We start from the raw sequence: 23,844 nt of genomic DNA, 5'->3' as shown, positions 1-23,844 counted from the left end.
AAGACTGCCAATAATTCTTTTTCTTCTCAGTGGCGAAAACTAAGTTGCAACTTAGAAAGAAATCTTCGATAATGGTCTCGAGCGAACTTTTTTATCCGTTATTGATGGAGGATTCTACGTAGTTCTAGAAAGTACTTCCCTTCGGCTGTCGATGGTATTATACGAAATCCCTGAACTGTCTGAGCAGCTGCGCTTAGATATTCACAGATATGAGTCTAAAATTTACATAAGCTACTTTCGAAATAAGAGAGGGAGTGGGGTCGAAAGCTATGACCGTTTGCAAGGTGCAAACATGTAACGGTTCAGTCTATACATTAAATATACAAAAAAAATAAAAAAACCGTCGGACTAAATAGTCTACGTCTTACTTTACATTCAGTCCTTTACATATACTTACTCAAAATTCTTGCTGCTCTTGTGTGCTGTTCGTAGGAAAATTATTTTTATTACCGTTTATGTTCTCCAATTTTTTTTAATTTCTTTTACACACAGCATATGTAACCACTAACCCTATTACTATCGCGGTCGACTGCCAAGTTACAATTTGGAATTTAGATGACTAGAAAACATTTAGTTATTAAACCAAAAAGATTAAGAGATATATCGTACATTTTCTGATCAGCAGACTAAGTACCACTGTCTTGGACTAAAAGCTGAACTGCTCCGAAGTGTTTCAGGGCGTGAGGTCATGTGACGCTATGGAAACGTACAACAGATATTCCACAAGCCACTGTTCCACTCACAAACGTAGCGATGGAAAAACGACTGTCTTCATGCCTCCGTAAAAACCGTAATTTATCTTATCTTGGTTGTCCTAATGCGAAATGTACGTTGGCAGCAGCAAACTCGTACTGCAGGCAACTTCAAATGTTGCTTCTCTAAATTTTCTCAATACTGCTCCGCGTCGGCTTCCTGCCAGGGATTTCCATTTGAGATCACCAAGCGTCTCGCTATTGCTCGCATGTTTATCGAACCTACAGGCAAAAAATATAGTAGCGCGTGCCTCACTTGTTTCGATATCTTTAATCGGATCTAGTGGGGATCCCAAACACTCGATAAGGAGTCAAGAATGAGACGTACTAGCATTCTATTCATTTTTAGACGAACCACGCTTTCCTAAAATTCTCTCAATAAACCTAAGTCGACTACTCGCCTTCCCTACGGCCATCCTTAGGTGCTCGTTCCATTTCAAATCGCATTAGAATGTTACGTTTAAATATTTGTCGACGTGACCGTGTCAAGCAGAAGACTACTAATGCTGAATTCGAACATTACGGGATTAACAATATATCACTACATCAGCACTCATTGTAGCCACCTACACAACACGAATACACACTTGGTACATTTACAATGACGAAATTTAGTCTATGACATTGCAAATTAGACACCTGAGTGTGTTATATAACAGTTACTTTGTGCATTTACGAGTATGGCTTTTTTTAAAGCAATAAAATTCCTAAGGACTACTATTCGTAGAGTGATAATTAATTCCACGCAGTTACAATGTAACGGACTTGTCGCTAGCCACGGATAGCTTCCACCTTTGTCATTTAATAAGCAACGCATTTCGTGCTGTTTTTCCATCATATATTGTTCACAGAATCACAGCGTTAGCTCGTGTAGTTCAGAAGGATCTCGTATAGAAAAAACCTGAACCAATTTATTTGAAAATGATAAAATTCCGCCATATCGTGGACAATCTTTAGTGATAAGGGAGATATATTTTTTAGCACAGCACGATGCTCACTGCATTAACGACATAACGCAAGTATATTGTAAATTTGGCTACTTAATTCATCAGATACCGCAAAATACGATTTGCCACTACCTTAAAAACTCCTTATCTGCAAAACATGTCGTGGTCCAATAGCGACATGTGGGCTAGAAATTGGAAATTTGTGGTATGATCTTATGGGACCAAACTGCTGAGGTCATCTGTACCTAAGCTTACACACTATTTAACATAACTTAAATTAACTTACAGTAACGACAACACACACACTTCTGCCCGAGGGAGGACCCGAACCTCCGACTGGGGGAACCGCGCGAACCGTGGCAAGACGCCTAGATCGCTCGGCTAGCCCACACGCCATGTGGGGCAGAGTCAGTCGCATTGCCTCAGAACGCAAGAGTGGGTGGGAAGCAAATTATGTAGAGGTGAGTTTTTGTGCTTCCATAAAACAATTGAAAGTAAAGAAAATTGCGATATGTGGCAGTAACCAGCATAGCAAAAATGCCTGACAAATGCATTTGGACAAAGAAACACAACAATAAAAACGTTATATGAGCAGTTTGACTTCTAATTGTATTTCAAGATGACTTTTTGAAAGGACTGTAGCACGCAAAAAGCACACATGGTGCGCTAATGGCAGAAACGAATAATCAGACTTTGCGTCAACGGAAATATATGATGAAAAGAGAACCTTGGTTGTACACGAATATAACAATGGGTCGATGATAATGATGACGATATTTTTCTGTCATTCTCGTGCCATGGAACATTGTTAATTTTTAGTTACGGTTTTGAACATAATAATAACAGTAGTTCTATGAGAAAACTGAGTTTGGCTTTACGATGAGAGCAGCTGAAAATCTAGAGCGTAATTTTCGGTAGCGATTACGACATTGTAAGAGTTTTCTTTTGTTAAACTGCATAAGATTTGTATCAAGACTTTTGAACTTTTCTTAACACTTTTCACGTCAATTAGTTTCGGACACAATGCCTTGAACAAATCAACAGTCGAAAACAAAGTTATTTAAAAAACAGTTCCGATGATGATTTTCAAGTATATGTAACCTCTTTCAAACTATTTCTTTATGTCACCTTCAGATATATTTCTTTCTTTCTCTTCTTGCTGTTAATGCTGGACGTGCGTCACTGCATTAAAATGTAGGGAAAGTTGTTAAATAGTAAGATGACAACTATTATGCGAAGTTGATGATTGCGATGTGGACGATAATCTGAATATATATTTCAAACGTAAACGTCATTTCTTCGAAGCAATATCTAGTCATTTCTGTATAAAGCACAAGCTTTTTGAAACTATTCTCTTGAAGACCGCTATCCTGCCTTCGAGACGAGTCATTCTGTCTTCATAAGCATGAAAACATTAATTACTGTCACGGTTGCTTCGTCGGATCTACGAGGTATTTTCTTATTCAATTGAGTCGCTATAATGCCATGTGATTTATAAAATTACGGGCGACACATAGTGAACTTCCTAGCCACCGGTATCATGTCGCTATTACAAGGTAAATTCTGCCAAGCTGCTGGAAGTTGATTCGAGGCGACCGATTCTCAGTGGTAATCGGACTGACACAACCAAACCAGTGAGATCAGGGCCAACGACAGACATTTACAGAATCCTGTTGCCGGTGATCAACGGGAGTGAAAAGATCTGCAATACTGAAAACTCGAAAAAGGGACCAAAACGGAAGATCTTGCCCGTAAACAGTGGCAGAGAAACGGACCTGTTGCATGTAACACACGGAACATCATGTGTTATATTCATTTTAGTTGATAGCTCCATTTTAAACAGAGAAAAGGCAGATTCTCGCTGATGTTATATTTGTCAGGATGGGTGTAGGCACCCAGCGGCAGGTGCCCAAAAGTGGCTTCTAGTGGTAACGTGTGCGGTTTTCGTGCCAGGAAAATACTTTCAAGGATTATTTGTAAAAATCTAAAGATGATGTGGGTAACTACGATTCAGATAACTATTTTGAACATATTAATGAACGCAGTGCGCTTCAAACGTTGTTGCTAATGCTGTGATGACGTGAATGTGGCTAGGGCGTCCAGTCGGGTAGGTCGGTCGCCTGGAGCTAGTCATTTTAGTTGATGTTACTGCGTCAGTGAGGATGAAATCATGATGAAGACAAAACAACATTCCGCCCCTAGCGGAGCAAATTCTCCAACCAAGCTGGAAATCGAACCAGGGCCCCTCGTGTTACATTCTACCGGGCTGGCCACTCACTTAGGTAGGCGGACGCTAATGAGGTGAGCCTGAATAATTCTTTAAGGAAGCAAACAATGTTAAAATTTTGTTTCTGTGAGAATCGACAGCCCCAAATACTTTACAAAAGAAAATGTGGTCCGAAGTGGACTGTAGTGTAGACGTTCTAACGTCTAATTTAGACCATAAGCCATTTTCAAGAATCTGAAAAACCAACGTAGAAAAGCGTCACATAATCTGCATGCACCTGCATACATCGAAGTGTTTAAATAACACATTACACAACTCACGCTAACGTGTCACATTTCCGGGCAACATTTCTACTCACACATATGATGTTACGTATTATATATTTTAATTGTCACATTCTTTTGCTTTATACTTCACAAACGTTAGAAGCTCACATATCACACACTGGTAAGCACTGCATCTTGTCAATTGACAGCAGCTGTTATGATAGTGTCAGAGATACACATACATCCAAATACTGCAGAACTGTTGATGGCAAATGCAAAAGGCACACTACCTATATTGGTGGCGTGCCAGACTTAGTCGATGTATTGTATATCAGATAACCATCGAACACAGACCACTGAAGGGTATACAAACAAACGTAGTAACATATTTTATATAGTACGTTAAAGTGATAAGTGAAATAAGTGCATATTTCATAAAACATTGAAAGAATAACAAACCATTAGTTACTTGCGTGTAAGACTTAATTAATGCCTTATACCGTACGCCATCAGTGCCAGAAGGCTGCGTATAAACGAACAGGAACCAACCTGTTGACATTATATACAGAAGAGTAATCCATAAAAGAACACATTTCAAAATATTTTAAAATTAATTTATCACTCACGAGCCAGAAAAATCCTCCTGCAAAGGACAGTTTCCACATTCAAATATATGCCTCTATGTCTACCTTGTGTTTCGCTAAAATGGGTAGGTACTAAATGCAGGTACCAAAAAAGACAAGGACTGCGAATATAGTCAAAACTCATTTCTGGGTAAACCTCATTGGATACATAAGGATGTCAAAATAATCCTCTCAAAAACATTTACATTAATCTTACATTACGCAAGTATGTAGTAACACATCACATTATTAAAGAGAATATATGGAAGCAAGTAGCAAATTTAGGAAACCCCATGTAGAACTTATTCCATGCGTACATCGACTAAAAATTATGGGCTAATACAGATTACTTAACAAAATAAACAAGGTGTCAAATAAAGTAGCAGTCAACAACAATTTAAAAGTACGCAAAAGGTACAAAAATATAATTTTTTTTAACGTCTATGAACCGATGCAAGGCAGGGCGCAAACAAATAGCACCTATCGTAAGAAATGTAGGGACCAGTGCTGGGTACATCATGTAATTCAAACTTTTGCAGTGAATTATGTTATCATAATACAAAATAAACTAAAACACCTTCGGAATCAGTTCAGTGTAAATGCAAATTGCCAAGGACAGACGGTTTTCAAAAATGAAAATAGATATCAATGAAACAGAAAGACTAGGAACAAGGAGTATAAGACTACATGAAATTCAGAACTTCGAAATAAAATGTACAAATCTAACAAATGTGACCTCATTCTCTTTGTTCTGACTCCTCTGGTTCATAGATATGAATTTTCAATTTTCAGCGCAGTCTTTCCTCGGTATTTTGAATTTACTTTGAAATGAACACTAAGGTATTTTAGTTTATTTCGTATTATGATAACATAATACACTGCAAGTCATGAATTACATCAGGTACTGAATGCTGGTTTCTACGTTTCTTATCTAAGGTGCCATTTGTTTGCTGCCCTGCCTTGCTTTTTATATCTGTTGAGAGATAAAAGGATTTTTATGTTTTAGTACATTTTACGTACTTTTAAAAACTTTTATTGGAAGCTAGTTTAATTCAATATGAGTACTGTGCAATTTCTATATTGGTTGCTAACTAAAACGCCACAGCTGATAATTCAATGACTTTATGTGATGCGTTTCCATCTTCAGAATTACAGGAACATCTTGGTGCTCAGATATAACGACAATATGTAACAAACAAATGTGTCATGCCTGACTAAGCTCGTCTTTCAGGGACGTGGATCATAACTCCTCATGCATCAATTATACAACACGAGATGCAAGGAACTTCACATTCTTACGGTTGATTGTTCGAGAGGCCCGAAGTGCGATGTCTTCGAGAGACTGCGGACGCGGTTCCGGCTGCGTACACTACGGGTGGAGGCAGCGGTAGCACCTCCGACGTGCAACGTGGCGTAACTGAGTGTGCTCCGCATCGTTCCATACAGGAGCAGTATTGGTGCACCCATTGTTTAAAGGGCGCTGAAGCAACCGAAGCGTGTCGCAGATCGGTTACCGATGGGTCTCGCTTTGGTGATGGCCCCATCTGTCTCCCAACCAGGCCGCCACGGCTCATGACGACAGGTATTGACGTAGACGACTCTACAATAAAGGATGACGACGCAGAGGAGGCACACCATGCACTGTACTGCTATTTCAGTATCTGAGGGGTGGTGTGGCAAATTAGAAAGGTGACGAAGTAAAGAAGTAAAATTGGATAACTGGCAATGTAAATTTAACATTTTCCTTACTTCTACTCTTATACATTGACGGAAAAAATCGCAACACCAAAAAGGAATTAATGTAGAGTAATGAAATTCTACGAATACATTTGTCTAGGTAACATATTTACGTGATAAACATTGCAACATCACTGGTTAAAGTAAGCACGAAATGTTGCAGCTATGACATGTTTGTACATTAATAACCAGCGTATCCCCTGGAATGTGGAATGCAAGCGTGGAAACCTGCATACATTGTGCTGCACAGGTGCCGGATGTCAGTTTGTGGTATGGAATGCCATGCCTGTTGTACTTGGTCCTTCAATACAGGGACGGTTAATGCTGTTTGTGGATGATGCTGGAGTCGTCGTCCTGATGATGTCCCATAGTAGATTAGATTAGATTAGTTTCACGTTCCACAGATCCGTGCGGAGGAGATCCTCGTGGATGTGGAACATATCAGTTTTTTTTGTTTTTTCATGCTGAAATAACAATACTAATAGTATGAGTATATACAATACATCATTTTTTAAGCTGAAATAACATTAGTAATAGTATGAGTAATTAAAATACATCATTTGTTTCTATTAATAAATTCGTCAATGGAGTAGAAGGAGTTGGCCACTAGTAAGTCTTTCAGGCTCCTTTTAAACTGATCTTTATTTGTAACAAAAATTTTTATGTTTGCTGGCAAATTATTGAAGATTAGTGTTCCTGAGTAGTGGACCCCTTTTTTAACTAATGTAAGTGGTTTTAAGTCCTTGTGCAGATCATTTTTGTTCCTGGTATTGTATGTATGAACTGAGCTGTTTGTTGGAAAAAGAGGTATATTATATACGACAAATTTCATTAAGGAGTACATATACTGAGAGGCTGTAGTAAGTATACCCAGTTCTTTGAAGAGGTTTGTACAGGACGTCCGTGAATTTACTCCACAAATACACTCCTGGAAATGGAAAAAAGAACACATTGACACCGGTGTGTCAGACCCACCATACTTGCTCCGGACACTGTGAGAGGGCTGTACAAGCAATGATCACACGCACGGCAAAGCGGACACACCAGGACCCGCGGTGTTGGCCGTCGAATGGCGCTAGCTGCGCAGCATTTGTGCACCGCCGCCGTCAGTGTCAGCCAGTTTGCCGTGGCATACGGAGCTCCATCGCAGTCTTTAACACTGGTAGCATGCCGCGACAGCGTGGACGTGAACCGTATGTGCAGTTGACGGACTTTGAGCGAGGGCGTATAGTGAGCATGCGGGAGGCCGGGTGGACGTACCGCCGAATTGCTCAACACGTGGGGCGTGAGGTCTCCACAGTACATCGATGTTGTCGCCAGTGGTCGGCGGAAGGTGCACGTGCCTTTCGACCTGGGACCGGACCGCAGCGACGCACGGATGCACGCCAAGACCGTAGGATCCTACGCAGTGCTGTAGGGGACCGCACCGTCACTTCCCAGCAAATTAGGGACACTGTTGCTCCTGGGGTATCGGCGAGGACCATTCGCAACCGTCTCCATGAAGCTTGGCTACGGTCCCGCACACCGTTAGGCCGTCTTCCGCTCACGCCCCAACATCGTGCAGCCCGCCTCCAGTGGTGTCGCGACAGGCGTGAATGGAGGGACGAATGGAGACGTGTCGTCTTCAGCGATGAGAGTCGCTTCTGCCTTGGTGCCAATGATGATCGTATGGGTGTTTGGCGCCGTGCAGGTGAGCGCCACAATCAGGACTGCATACGACAGAGGCACACAGGGCCAACACCCGGCATCATGGTGTGGGGAGCGATCTCCTACACTGGCCGTACACCACTGGTGATCGTCGAGGGGACACTGAATAGTGCACGGTACATCCAAACCGTCATCGAACCCATCGTTCTACCATTCCTAGACCGGCAAGGGAACTTGCTGTTCCAACAGGACAATGCACGTCCGCATGTATCCCGTGCCACCCAACGTGCTCTAGAAGGTGTAAGTCAACTACCCTGGCCAGCAAGATCTCCGGATCTGTCCCCCATTGAGCATGTTTGGGACTGGATGAAGCGTCGTCTCACGCGGTCTGCACGTCCAGCACGAACGCTGGTCCAACTGAGGCGCCAGGTGGAAATGGCTTGGCAAGCCGTTCCACACGGCTACATCCAGCATCTCTACGATCGTCTCCATGGGAGAATAGCAGCCTGCATTGCTGCGAAAGGTGGATATACACTGTACTAGTGCCGACATTGTGCATGCTCTGTTGTCTGTGTCTATGTGCCTGTGGTTCTGTCAGTGTGATCATGTGATGTATCTGACCCCAGGAATGTGTCAATAAAGTTTCCCCTTCCTGGGACAATGAATTCACGGTGTTCTTATTTCAATTTCCAGGAGTGTAATACGTATTACACGCTTTTGGACTCTGAAAACTTTTGTTTGACTTGGAGAGTTACCCCAGAATATTACACCATATGACATTATGGAATGAAAGTCGACAAAGTATGCAAGCTTTTTCATTTTTATGTCGTCTATGTCTGCTAACACTCGAATTGCAAATACAGATTTGTTAAGGTGTTTCTGCAGTTCTGTGGTGTGCTCCTCCCAACTGAATTTATTCGATTGGAGACAGATCTGGTGATCGAGCAGGCCAAGGCAAAATGTTGACACTGCGTAGAGACTGTTGGGTTGCAACATCGGTATGTGGACGAGCGTTATCCTGCTGTTCGTGAATGGCACCACAACTGGTCGAATCACCAGACCGACGGAAAGATTCGCAGTCAGGGTGCGTGGGATACGCACTAGAGTGCTGCTGCTGTCATACGAAATCGCACCCCAGACCATAACTCCAGATGTACGTCAAGTGTGTCTAGCACTCAGACAGGCTGGTTGAAGGCCCTCAACTGGCCTCCTTCTAACCGTTAGTGGCACCGAGTTAGAACCAGCCGTCATCAGAAACCACAACAGACCTCTACGCAACTCTCTAATGAGCTCTCACTTGACACCAATGAAGTCGCAAATGGCGGTGGTTTTGTGTCAGTGGAATTCACGCTACAGGGCGCCTGGCACGGAGTTGTCCTTGAAGTAACCGATTTGTAAGAGTTCGCTATGTCACTGTGGTGCCTACTAAAGTTCAGATTGCAGCTGTAGACGTTGTACTAAGCGCCAGAGCATCGAACACGATGGTCTCTTTTCTTGGTGGTGTCACGGGGGCGTCCGGAAACAGGTCGTCTTGGGACCGTACATTCTCGTGACCACCTAGGCAAGCAGTCATGCATGTACAGTGGTTACATTCCTGCCAAGTCAGTCTGCAGTATCGAAGAAGGAACATCCAGTTTCTTGCATCCCTATTATATTACACTACTGGCCATTAAAATTGCTACACCACGAAGAAATGCAGATGAAGAACGGGTATTCATTGGAGAAATACATTATACTAGACATGTGATTACATTTTCACTCAATATGAGTGCATAGATCCTGAGAAATCAGTAAACAGAACAACCACCTCTGGCCGTAATAACGGCCTTGATACGTCTGGGCATTGAGTCAAACAGAGCTTGGATGGCGGGTACAGGTACAGCTGCCCATGCAGCTTCAACACAATACCACAGTTCATCAAGAGTAGTGACTGGCGTATTGTGACGAGCCAGTTGCTCGGCCACCATTGACCAGACGTTTTCAGTTGGTGAAAGATCTGGAGAATGTGCTGCCCAGGGCAGCAGTAGAAAATTTTCTGTATCCAGAAAGGCCCGTACAGGACCTGCAACATGCGGTCGTGCATTATCCTGCTGAAAAGTAGGGTTTCATAGGGCTCGAATGGAGGGTAGAGCCACGGTTCGTAACACATCTGAAATGCAACGTCCACTGTTCAAACTGCCGTCAATGCTAACAAGAGGTGACTGAGACGTGTAACCAATAGCACCCCATACCATCACGCAGGGTGATACGGGAGTATGGCGATGACGAATACACGCTTCCAATGTGCGTTTACCGCGATGGCGCCAAACACGGATCCGACCATCAATATGCTGTAAACAGAACCTGGATTCATGCGAAAAAATGACGTTTTGCCATTCGTGCCCAGGTTCGTCGTTGAGTACACCATCGCAGGCGCTCCTGTCTGTGATGCAGCGTCAAGGGTAACAGCAGCCGTGGTCTCCGAGCTGATATTCCATGCTGCTGCAAACGTCGTCGAACTGTTCGTGCAGATAGTTGTTGTCTTGCAAACGTCCCCATCTGTTGACTCAGGGATCGAGACGTGGCTGCACGATCCGTTACAGCCATGCAGATAAGATGCCTGCCATCTCGACTGCTACTGATACGAGGCCGTTGGGATCCAGCACGGCGTTCCGTATTACTCTCCTGAACCCACCGATTCCATATTCTGCTAACAGTCATTGGATCTCGACCAAAGCGAACAGCAATGTCGCGATACGATAAACCGCAATCGCGATAGGCTACAATTCGACCTTTATCAAAGTCGGAAACGTGATGGTACGCATTTCTCCTCCTTACATGAGGCATCACAAGAACGTTTCAACAGGTAACGCCGGTCAACTGCTGGTTGTGTATGAGAAATCGGTTGGAAACTTTCCTCATGTCAGCACGTTGTAGGTGTCGCCACCGACGCCAACCTTGTGTGAATGCTCTGAAAAGCTAATCATTTGCATATCCCAGCATCTTCATCCTGTCGGTTAAATTTCGCGGTTGTAGCACGTCATCTTCGTGTTGTAGCAATTTTAATGGCCATTAGTGTACTTCGTTCAAAATCAGTAATGTGTTGATAATGACGTCTTTGTCGCCTTAAAGCCATTCTTTACTAACATCAACTCACCAAGCTCATTCTCAGCGGTAACTAAGGCTAATGATCGTTACAGCGTGTATTTAAAACAAACTGAATTTGTACCTCATAGTGGCACTACTAGTGCCGCTCTTATGCCACTGGAGTGATATATGTATAATCACGCCTATCAACTTTCCTTTATGTCGTAAAACTCTTTCTTAGTGCTGCGATTATTTTGGATTAGTGTAGTTTATAGTAGAAAAGTCATATTCCATGCACTAATATTGCTTCTATCAGATACGAATGGTGCAAGTACTGACCTCTATGATTATGCAATGCAGATGTGAAGACTGCTTAGCGCGTTACAACGGCAAATAAGAAAGAATGAAGGAAGGTTAGAGTTTAACGTCCCCTGGAGAGTCCGGTCATTAGAGACGGAGCAGAAAATCGGATTACGAAAGGACAGAGAAGGAAATCGGCTGTGCCCTTTACAAAAGAACCATTCCAGCATTTACCTGGAATGATTTATGTAAACTACGGGAACGTAAATCTTGATGGCCGGATGTGGATTTCAACTGTCGTCCTCCCGAGTCCTGTGTGCTAACAATTGCACCACCTCCCTCGGCACGAGTAAGAAAGAACAGCGCTGTCATACGTATCACGTCACACCCCGCCAGACTGCACCTTTCATCCGATGTTTCATACTGCAGTCTAAATTAGTTTGCTTCAGTTGAATTTCTCTAGTTTATGCGTAACTACCTACTCTTTTCTTATGGTCGCATTATTTGTGCCACTCATTGTTCCTTGCAATTATCTGGGAAAATGAATATTGCATTACACCCAGTCTGACATTTGGATTATTATTCATACATCTAGAAAAGAACTGCATAATTTATGTTAAGATATGACGCTGCTTTGAATAAAACATTTTAATAAAGAAGAGATATTGAATAAATTTAATTTGAAAATGTAATTACGCGGCGGTTCCATAAGTAAATTAGATTTGATTATTCCAGAGGAATATACAGTGGGAGATCCTGGCGAAGTTATGCTTTTTTTGGTCCTCCAGATAATCAACCAGCCTCTGATTCAAGGATGTTTCTAAATGTGCAATTTCTTGACGAAATAAATACGCCTCTTTGTCATTCTTCCAAGGGGATACATTCATCTTTGCCGAATCGTCACTGAGCAACATTTCCCTACAGCATGATGAATGCATGATAATCATAAGAACAAGAAACATTTCCTCGTGTTCGACTGTAAGTTAAAACGTAAAACTCATCTAATACGAGAATTGTTTGGCAAATTGTGTTGTAGTTAAAGTGAACAGCACGTTTTCTTTAGCGACTCAAGCTTTAACCATTTATCTTAAGAGTAATCAGCCCACTATATGCTAACTATTAATCACAGTAATCGTATACTTTAGACTGTTATGAACAGCCGTCGTCCAAAGATTCCTTAGCCCAAGAAGCATCATCAAGCAATCGAATAATTAAACGTTTCGAGTAGTATTTAAAGAGAATGTGACTATCTCGAGAACTATATGGTGAACCATACTATGTAAGCGTACTTTTATGGGTAATAGATCTTTATTATAACTACTGATTTATACTACCGGGTTTCGAAAAGTAAGTTACATATTCTAAGATCATTGCGTAACAGAAGTGGCGCATTGTCAGAAGAGAGTAAGTGTTTCGTGTTTTCCGCAGACACAGTTCTGCTGTGGCACGGATGACAGGTGTATGCAAAATTGAAGTACGTGGGGCAGTAAGATTCATGTGGGCAGAACGTCTAAATTATACACAGATTCACCGTGAAATTCTGCCACTATATGGACCAAATGCAGTGGCGTGTCGATCCGTAGCGAAAAGGCGTCAACAATTTGACTAACACCGCTCAGACGTCGGTGATGCTGATCGGCAACCAAAGGAGATCCTGCGGCACGTGATTTCCATCTTTTCAGGAGTATGAAAGAACGTCTAAGGGGAAAGAGATTTTATAATGATGATGTGTGAGACGACCATCAGTTTGGCTTTAGAGAGGCATCAGAGAGAGAATTCTAACGTTGCGGTTGATAATGGAAACAAAACTAAAGAAAAATCAAGACACGTTTAAATGATTCGTCAACCTGGGAAAAGCGTCTGACAATATAAAACACAGCAAAATGTCTCAATTCTCAGAAAAATAGGGGTAAGCTATAGGGAGAGACGGGTAATACACAATATGTGCAAGAGCCAAGAGAATAATAAGAGTGGACGACCAAGAACGAAGTGCTCGTATTAAAAAGGGTGTAAGACAAGGATGTAGCCTTTCGCCCCTACTGTTAAATCTTTAGATCGAGGAAGCAATGATGGAAATAAAAGAAAGTATCAGGAGTGGCATCAAAATTAAAGGTGAAAGGATATCATTGATTCGATTCGCTGATGACATTGTTATCCTGAGTGAAAGTGAAGAAGAATTACATGATCGGCTGAATGGAATGAACAGTCTAATAAGTACAGAATGTGCAATTTTTTACTCTGTTCTCAATATAGACTGAGGTATTACATGTCATGCATATTACTCAGTCGACTTTCCCACTTCGCTTAGGCAAGGTGCAAGCCTTTGCCGCTAGAGGGCTTCGAACTTTATCGTGTAACATGGCGGTGTATAACGTAACTATGTCGGTGCATGACAAACAGCGCGCTGTAATCGAGTTTCGAATTCGAAGAGTTCGTCTACACATGGAGCGTCCGCTCCTTTAGATGACAACGCCAGACCACACACGAGCGTTGCGCCATTCACAACAATGATTTCTCTGCAGTCGATCATTTTTCTTTGTATCTAAACTTCTAGATATATTTGGCAATGTACTAAGTCAGTATAGTAATGTGTGTTTGAAATTTATTTGTGTCACGAATGGTGTTCAAGCCCTGTTTGCTCAGCCTTTCAATCCCCGAGGCAACCAAGAATCTTTCCACGTTTCATGTGTATATATGGTCGTGCGGCTTGTCACGGCGGAGGTTCGAGTCCTCCCTCGGGCATGGGTGTGTGTGTTTGTCCTTAGGATAGTTTAGGTTAAGTAGTGTGTAAGCTTAGGGACTGATGACCTTAGCAGTTAAGTCCCATAAGATTTCACACACATTTGAACATTTTTTTGTAAATATGGAATTGTTTTAAATTTACAAAAAAAAAGAATTGCATGAGAACAACAATGTGCGTGGAATATATATTGGGACACCAGGAAACGTGTCGTAAGTGGAACACATGAAAAACATCTTTTAGTGCGCCTGCGACAAGCAATGTGGGCAGAGGTCGGGTGTACCGGTTCTGACTGCGCAATTTGATGGTAAGGAGAGATACATCCGATATCGCCTTGTGAGATGATTACACTTCACGTTGCCATTGTGAATACTGACTTTAAGGAGGACATCAAAGTAGATAAGTTTCGCCCACAGCCCAAGCCTGCCTTTCTGGTATACCTGGGGTCAGTACGACAGTGTCGCATATCAGGATGTTACCATAACATCTTTTAATGTATAGATTATCATCATGTCGCATACCGTTGATTGGACCTCGAAGATCGCTTGTATGAGGACACAAGTAAGTGAACAGATAATGGACTATTCCTTATTGTTTCTTCTTACATATATTTTTGAAGCTGTTCTACTGATGCACTTGAACAAATGGTTCAAATGGCTCTGAGCACTATGGGACTCAACTGCTGTGGTCATAAGTCCCCTAGAACTTAGAACTACTTAAACCTAACTAACCTAAGGACAGCACACAACACCCAGCCATCACGAGGCGCACTTGAACACTATTAAAAACTTCCATAATATAATTTATTCGAAGTTTACAGTACTGAAAAATGTGATATTACTGTAGTCAGTTCATTGGGCGAATACTAGTTAGTTCGAAAACTACAATGACTCATGCTTTAATATCACCAGTCTGAGCATAGATATTAGCCTCATACAAGGTCATTACTAATAACGAGATATCTATCGGATATAGTTGTTCTGTGCACTCGCACTTCTTTTACGAAAACCCGGACAATACACAGTGACAATTCGTGATGGAGTCATAAGGACCTGTTGGCAGGTAACCCACTGACACACCTCAGATTCTGCACGCCCATTAGCAGGGACTTGATCAGTAGCGTAGCCTGCCTGCAAGCCTGCCTGCAGGTTCCTAGGTTTCCATCACCAGCTGTCATTGTACAGATACATTTTCAAAGTGCTCAACAAAGATGGGCAAGTGGCATCAAAGATGTTCGTGAACTGAGTGGTCTTAATGGAGCCCTTTGCTGTTTTTGCTGTGCCAATGTCACAACACTCCATGATCACGTCACAGGACAGCATGAAACCGGAGAGAAACAACGTTTACTGCTTTAGGTCACGTAAGAATTTCGTCGAAGGTTGTGAACTGTTCCGTATGGTTCCGTAAACCAAAGCAAAAATTACATACTCTGTACTCTCTAATGGGGTGAAATGACGTTTATCGTGGCTCCAGGCTCACGAAGTCATTGGAGAAATTGTTACATCATTCGGCGAGTGCCAGCAGTCTCCAGTGATGTCGGGAAGGTCACCCTGTTGCTCATCGCATTGCGAACTGCCGTTTTCGAACGCGAAATTTTCAGGAATCGACTCCCCAACGGAAGGTTTCACTGATGCCCTTCACGCCAGCCGATGAAGCTTTTGCATGTATCTTCTAATCTGTGTAACATCGGGAATGTTTTCCTCGGCTACCCATAATAAAACCGTATGATTTCAACGCTGGGCATCACAGTTCTGATCTCCATCGCAGAGACGTTAGGAGAAGGTGTGAAACGTGGTAAGAAAGAACATGACGCCCTTGCCATCTTGTGACACGCTTACCTTGGAGTTTGGCGGAATTATGGTGAAATTTGATGCGAATGTGATACCTCTCATGTACTTCTGAGTATGGCCTTTCTTTCGCGTGTATCGACACCGTTCTGTCTGAGTTGTCGCCGCGTTCGAGGGTGACACCGCAGGTCGCCATGCTTTTGCACCAATACAGCGGAAGGTCGTACGCACCTTTGAGCCAAATTTCAAACTTCCGTGTTGCAATGGGAGAGACTTACGAGGTTTCCAGAAGTTACCCTTTAATTTTGTTGCGCAGTATGATAGACCGAAGACGCAAATCCGGAGAAAGCCAGGGAATGTAAGTACGAGAACTATCGCAAAATCAGCGTTATAACTTATTCATCCAAATTTCTTAGAACAGTAATACATAGAAGAGTGAAAAAGAAAATTGAGGTTCTATCAAACAACAACCTGTTTCTTTTAGGGAAGGTAAAGGCACCACGTAGGCAGTTTGTCGTCGCGACTAACTATTAAAGCACTGCTTAAGAAAAAACCAAGACAGGTTCATAGGAACTGTCGACCTCGAGCAAGTGGTTAACATTGTAAAAAAGTGCAAGATGTCCGAAATACAACAGCAGGAGTAATCTCTGAGGAAAGACAGTTAATGTACAGTAAGCACAAGAAGCAAAACGAAACAGTATGATCAGTAGACCAAAAAATTAAGTGTTCGGAGTAAAAGTGGTGTTAGACAGTGATGCAGAACGAAAGTTTCAAAAGCTGGTTTAATATTCAAAGTAAAAAAAACGTCAATAATACGATTTGCTGATGACACTGATGTCCTCAGTAAAAAGGAAGAAGGACTACACGACGAGTACAGAATGCGAACTGAAAGTAAACATAAGAAAAACGAAAGCCTCGCGCTTACAGAATATGACTGGAAAGTAAACAGAAGATAAACTAAAATAATTTGGAGGAGCAGAAACGAGATTAGCGATAGACATAAAATCAAAATTGGGGGCGGTTAAGTAGACTAAGCTACGTAATTCTGCTACCTTGGGAACAAAATAGCTCAAGGAATACTGTGAAGGGAGTAGCGTCAAACATGGTCCTCAATTTGAGGAAAAAATTGCTCTAAATCTCCGTTTAGCTGGGAGCATTTTGTGGCAGTGAGCCGTGGACTATGAGAAATCGGGAAAAGAACGGAAATATTTGAGATTTGGTGATATGGAAGGGTGGACTGATAAGGAGGATCTCCACAGCATCAACGAAGAAAAGAACATTTAGAAAGCACTGACAAAAAGAAAGGACACTATGGTAGGATATTTCGCCGGACACCAAGGAATAACTCCCACGTTACTTGAGCAGTAGCGGGTAAAAACTCTACATGAACACAGTGTTTGAAATATATCCAACAAATAAGTGAAGATTTAGGTTGCAGGAGCTCACAGATGAAGAAAAAAATGGTTCCGACAGCTCTGAGCACTATGGGACTTAACATCTGAGGTCATCAGTCCCCTAGAACTTAGAACTACTTAAACCTAACTAACCCAAGGACATCACACACATCCATGCCCGAAGCAGGATTCAAACCTGCGACCGTTGCGGTCGCGCTGTTGTAGACTGAAGCGCCTAGAACCGCTCGGCAACACCGGCCGGCCCATAGATGAAGAGGCTGGTACAAGAGAGGAATGTAAGGGAGTCACGTCAAACCAGTTAGTATACTGATGACTCCAAAAGAAAGAGGATGGTCCTGGAAGAGTTAGGTTACAAAAAGGAAAGGCGGATTCTTGTAGATGTCTTTAGGTATCGCGGTCGTGACCAGAATCAGTGATGTGCTTGTTGCGCGGGATGTTTGTAATGTCATGTGCTTGATAGGTGTGTTCTGTTATGCAAGCACTGAAAGCTCAGTGAAAGGAGTATTACGTTGGTACGTGTATGTTCATGGGTTGTAGGATGAAGGAGGTAGTCTAAATAAGGGCCATCAGGATGGAATGCAAAGTGATTAGATTACAAAGTGTTTAACATCACCTAGGGCGTCTGGTAGCGGATGACTGTTTTGGAGGAGGAGAAGAGTTATCGCTAGTGATCAGATGGAAGGCTTTCCAGTAATTGGACGTGTTTATAGAGCATGCAAAGTCTGCCTCATGTTTGGAGCCAGTCCCGGCGTTTTTTATCGTTTAATAGGTTTCTTATGTAAGACTCAAAGTAAACCGTGTACTTCTTCATTCCACTCGATTGTCTTCTCTCTTTGTAGTAAACAGAATATTAAATCAAAAACTATATAGATCGACCACTTAACTTTATGCACGTTATTTGTTTCGTCTTGGGTTACACAGTAACGTTTCCTTGCGTGTCAATTATGGTTTCAATTCCAAGGGTACTCCGTCATTCATTATCATGAATACGTTGCATTGTCTTTCTTTCGGCAGCGTTTTGGGAAGAACGGAAGGTACCGGTCGGCGACCAGTCGAATAGGGTAGCTGTAAGTTGCTTGGTACTCAGAATGACTACTTAACTGCTAAACTATTTAAATTGAACTGTATAAACTATTTTTATAATTATAACATGTCTATTAATTTCATCATTTCTGTAAAAATCTTTTGTTATTACTACCGCTCTCAGACCTACTGTTACGCAATGTACATTATATTTTGGGTCATGGAGATTGTCGAGCGTGCAATGCATTAACGTTGCAGAGTAACACAAAGCAAAACAAATGACGTGGAGAAAGGAAATAGTGCGATTCTCTTACTACAAGGCTAGAAAATCATCGAATGGAATGAAAAGGCATACGCTTGACGGTGTGTGTTAAATTAGAAACGTATTAAACCATAAAAAAACGCCAGCACCGGCACCACTCTCGGGGCACTCTTGTTTTAAATTGCCTACGAGGAGGATGTAGGCACAAGTATTGCAAAAAATAACACCTCCTTCTTTGTTTTTGTTTTAGTCTTTTTAACTGGTGAATTTAGTGCAGTTGTAGAACATCGTATATTTTGATTTCCATCTAATTCTGTGGTGTTATTATGTTTACAGATGCAATTGACAATAACACAGAATTCTAAACTTACTAGTTAGATGTTTATTACAGATTTTTTTTTAAACCGCCTTCTTCAGATTCATTGAGTCAGAGGCACCCAGCTAGAAGCAGTCAGTTATTGAAAATGAGCTCTTGTGGGAGGTTAAACGATAAATATTTCACTCATAATTAACAAAAAATAATCATTATGACTGTCACATTTATAAAACAGTTCACAGTGAAAAAAATTTATAATTTATAATAAAACGGCCACGTCATCCTTGAGTTAAGCCAACTGCACTTTTCGGTGGTGTGGTCAGTTTGATCATTAATTCAATTAGGAAAAACTGCAGACTGATATACTTACCCGCTAGGGATTAGCTGTTTCTCACTGTGTGTGCTTCGCAAAATGTATTTCAGACAAACTACAGACCCTTCTTGCTGCGACCCAGTCATATTATTGCCTTAATGGTGGAGGACAGAGAGACGTGAAATACGTTCAGCTTAAGTGCATAAATAATGCTCACTCCAAGTAGTAGTTATTATTTAATTGTCTGCTGACCAGCTCCTAAAGCTGTCTTGAATACGATTATTGAAATCTTCTTGACGCCTGTTGAAATCTACACTTGGCGACCTGCAGCTGAAGCATCTGAATACAGCTCGGTAGATACGACATTGAAACGGAGGAAAGGAACATAGTAGGAAACTTTCACGATGATCTAAAGTTGAATGGCCAACCCTCTGCTAAAATTTACCTTACCAAGTTACGGTACCGTAAAGTGAAGAGGACTGGAAGAGTTTTGATCTGTAAAACCAACAAAAAATTGATAATTTTAAAAAGAAATATGACAATCGAAATTATATGTCATTATAGGTCATCTGCCGAACTTTAAATCTATAATTACATGTGGAACCTGACTCATTCTTTCACATCGTATAAAAAATGTTGGTGTTCCTATTTAGTCCTTAGAGAGGGGTGAACAGAAACAGTAGTGTTAATCTAACAATTTTTTCTACTTGTTGGTCTTTGGGGTGAAAATGGGATGCCGAAATCTGTTTTGGATCTAGCAGAATAAGAAATAAAATCTATTTGTTCCCAAAAAATTCTTTCAGAACAAAAATTAAAAATATTGCATGAATTGAGTTTTTTGTTCTGTTGTCCAACGAATTATTGAATCTCTTAAGTGCTTTCTTTTAAGTTCAAATCGATTAACTTGGTTTCTTTGTTGATAGGTCACATTAAGTCACTGTCGTCACATTTGAAAATAAAAGAAATAATGAAGAGCTAGCGAACAACATCTCCTCGACAAAAAAGATTACGCCACACCTATTAAAATAAACGTGTTTCATCGCATTTTTTTAAGGAACATCAATATAAAATTTACCTTCTAAATCACAGCGTAAGCTCTTGGGTTAAGAACAGTGAATGGTGGTTCTTAATTTTCGTCATGTTCTTGGTCTCTGTTCACCCTAAAGGTTATAAAAATGCAACCCTGCATTTTGAATCAGCCGAAACACAATAAACATTAAAGTGCACTTTAAAACTGAACTTTTGTTTAATGAAACGGAATCCTAAATTTGCTTACGAGGTACTTAAAACAACACAATTTAGATTGATACTTACAGATAAAGTTAGAAGCAAGCAAATTCAGCACCACATCCGATGTCTGTCATAAAGTGAACAAATTATCAACTGACACTACCGCCAACTTTGAAATTCGTGATTTCCCTGTTATATTTCTTCACTACCAACTTAGACAAACAACTCTTTCAGTTATAATCCCATTTGTCTTCCGACACGACAGCATCGAACTTTTCTGGAATGTTCGTTTCTCTTCACTCAGTTGTTTCTGTTCAGCCCGTTTGACGGTGCGTTTCGCTCGCTGACTGTGCAGATCAGCAAGGGCTGGATCCTAGGCCCGGAGCTGTGCGACATGTGGACGTCGAGCGACGTGCTGTGCTGCACCGCGTCCATCCTGCACCTGGTGGCCATCGCGGTGGACCGCTACTGGGCCGTCACCAACGTCGACTACATCCACACGCGCAACTCGTCGCGCATCGGCATCATGATCATCGTTGTCTGGGCCGTCGCGCTCATCGTGTCGCTGGCACCGCAGTTCGGGTGAGTACGTCAGGTCAACGGTCGGCCACCTACCGTCCCGAAGCGGTACTTTCGCGACTGTGTCCTAAGCTTCCTTTTCGGATGATAATGTACGTCTTAGGCACGAAAGTCCTGTAAGTCGCTTTAGTATTGGAATTTCTCTGAAAGATATACTCTGCAAATCATAGAATCAATCGTAACACAGAAATATTTTTTACGGAATATTTATCAAGGTCTCTTCACTTTCTGCTAACGGATGGAGTGTAGGACGAATTTTCACCTCTTTGTTTTTGTGCTGTTCTTTATCTCCATTGGTGCAATAGGCAAGCGTGAAACAACGTTGCAGATGACCATCAGCAGTTTGTTTTTATTTTCAGTGCTACCGCTTTCGATCTGTAGACCATTATCAGGGCGAAGTAAAGTGTAATCAGCTTGTCAGTACATCTAGTTTGGCTTTACTCTGGCTTGATAATGGTCTCCTGATCGAAACCGGTAGCACAGAGCGTAAAAATAAAATGGTCATCTACAATGAAGTCTCACAATTATTTGGCAGTTTTAAAGCCCATCTCATCACAATGCTAAACGAGTAAGTGGTTCACTGATAGAAAGAAAAGGGTCATTTTAGATACCTCACGCAGCTATTTCTCTGAATTGCGAGAAATTATTACTGCTGTTCCACAGAGTTCAGTTCTTAAATTACCTACGTTCTTGCTCTCTCTCTCTCTCTCTCTCTCTCTCTCTCTCCCTCTCTCCTTTTCGCAGAGAAGGACTTTTGCGACAGTTCCACATGTATTAACGTTCTGTGCGTTGTACGCAAGTGATGGGAGACAATGTAGAACACCTGAAGCACTGAATCTACACTCTTAACTTTCCTGTGAACTTATTAATCGAGCTTCGAGTCCTTTTTGGACGGATGCGGTTTGTCTTGCGGCAGAGAGTCTCACGACGCGCAAATTACCAACACTGTATTCGTCCAGCTGTTGAGAATGAGAGCAGACTTCAAACTAACATTAAACATAATTTCTAACTTATTCTAAAAGTCTTCTCGCTTACAGTCGAATCAAATAGTGAAATGAATTTATCACAAAAGCTAGCTTCTGAGAAAAACATGTAGGTGTAGATGGTTACAGAATTAAAAAAAAAAAAAGAAACAACTCGGTTGTGACTCACAGAATCGAGGGTAGTGGGAAAGCTGTCGGCCTCTTATTCTAAAAAAGATTTTAATGTGAAAGATGTTTGCTCTGGCTTACTTCACAATCCAAATAAAGTTTGCTTCATTTCTATAGTCACTTGAGAACCTATCATCCGTTACTTCCAAATGCGTATACGATTGACTGAAAAACTGATGAACTATTAATTTTAAGACTGAACTATGTTTTTAAGTTATTTTCGAGACTATTGTTCAGTTACAAGCGGTACTTGTTTGTAACGGGTGGTTGAACACTGATGTGTTCGGTTCAAACTGTGGTGTGGATTGGTAGTCGAATGTAGACTCCTGACTTAAATAGTCACTGTTCGTTTGCAATTGGAAATCGAAAGTGCACGTTCTGTGTATGGGTCACTTAAGAGGAACAGAACTCTCACGCATAGGTGGGAGCCCAGTCCAGAACATTAATTCCAACTGTCACGAATAGGTATTGTTGCTACGTTCTTATTACCAATGTCTCAAAATAAAACCATGAAATTATACATGTGATTGATTTAGCAATTACTACCCATAGATAGTGTAATATATTCATTTCAACAAACCTACAGTACAGCAAAATCGACTCTTGTGGTTCAAACTAGCGCCGTGTTGATCCCAACGACTGACCACTAGTTTCCGAATGATAAATGATTCCTTCTAAATTTTTCATACCAACTTCATTCTATCATGCCCGCATCTCGTGGTCGTGCGGTAGCGTTCTCGCTTCCCACGCCCGGGTTCCCGGGTTCGATTCCCGGCGGGGTCAGGGATTTTCTCTGCCTCGTGATGGCTGGGTGTTGTGTGCTGTCCTTAGGTTAGTTAGGTTTAAGTAGTTCTAAGTTCTAGGGGACTTATGACCACAGCAGTTGAGTCCCATAGTGCTCAGAGCCATTTGAACCATCATTCTATCATGCTTCTTACTTTTATTGTTTTCTCTTCTAAGTCGTGCGGGTTGCATCACGCACTGGCTAGGCGCTCAGCGGGCAGTGCGGCACTATGTTTTAGAATTTTTTCAATCTGTTGCATCCTTGAGCCACCGGTTCGCGATGTACGCTCCCCGGTTATTAGGGTCACGGATCACACTTTATTAACAATTATAGCACAAAGTAATGTCTCCAGTTACAATTACATTTTTAGCAAGTACACCAAGTCCTTTCATCCATACATGAATTTTTTCATCATTACTAACTTTTCTACAGGAGCGTGCATAGAATGTAAATGGGATGTTACTATAAACATAGCTAGGTTTACTTTGGGTCTTCGGGTCAATACCACAATGCCACGTCTTGTAGGCGATGACATCTCGATCGGTGAAAGATTCAAGTCCAGGAAGAAAGGCATTTTCACAACGAATGATGGCAAGGGTAAACCAAACACTACCAGAATTTCCAGTAGTGACGTCAAGAGTAAAATTAACCCTGCAGCCACGGAAGAATATAGGTCCAT

The 23,844-nt window shown here is 41.7% G+C and overlaps 1 protein-coding gene across 1 annotated transcript in view; it reads left to right on the top strand.

Moving 5' to 3' along the window:
* The window catches only part of LOC126252370 (5-hydroxytryptamine receptor-like), a 420,451-nt gene that overhangs the window by 350,827 nt on the left and 45,780 nt on the right, over positions 1-23,844 (top strand). The window contains exon 2 of the mRNA XM_049953262.1: positions 21,007-21,233. Coding sequence (XP_049809219.1) covers positions 21,007-21,233 — 227 coding nt within the window. The remainder of the gene's footprint in view (positions 1-21,006; positions 21,234-23,844) is intronic.

The sequence above is a fragment of the Schistocerca nitens genome, chromosome 4 (genome assembly GCF_023898315.1).
Source record: "Schistocerca nitens isolate TAMUIC-IGC-003100 chromosome 4, iqSchNite1.1, whole genome shotgun sequence".
Taxonomy (NCBI): Eukaryota; Metazoa; Arthropoda; class Insecta; order Orthoptera; family Acrididae; genus Schistocerca; species Schistocerca nitens.
Note: the sequence above shows the minus strand (reverse complement) of the source record. Positions and strands in the feature narration are given on the sequence as shown.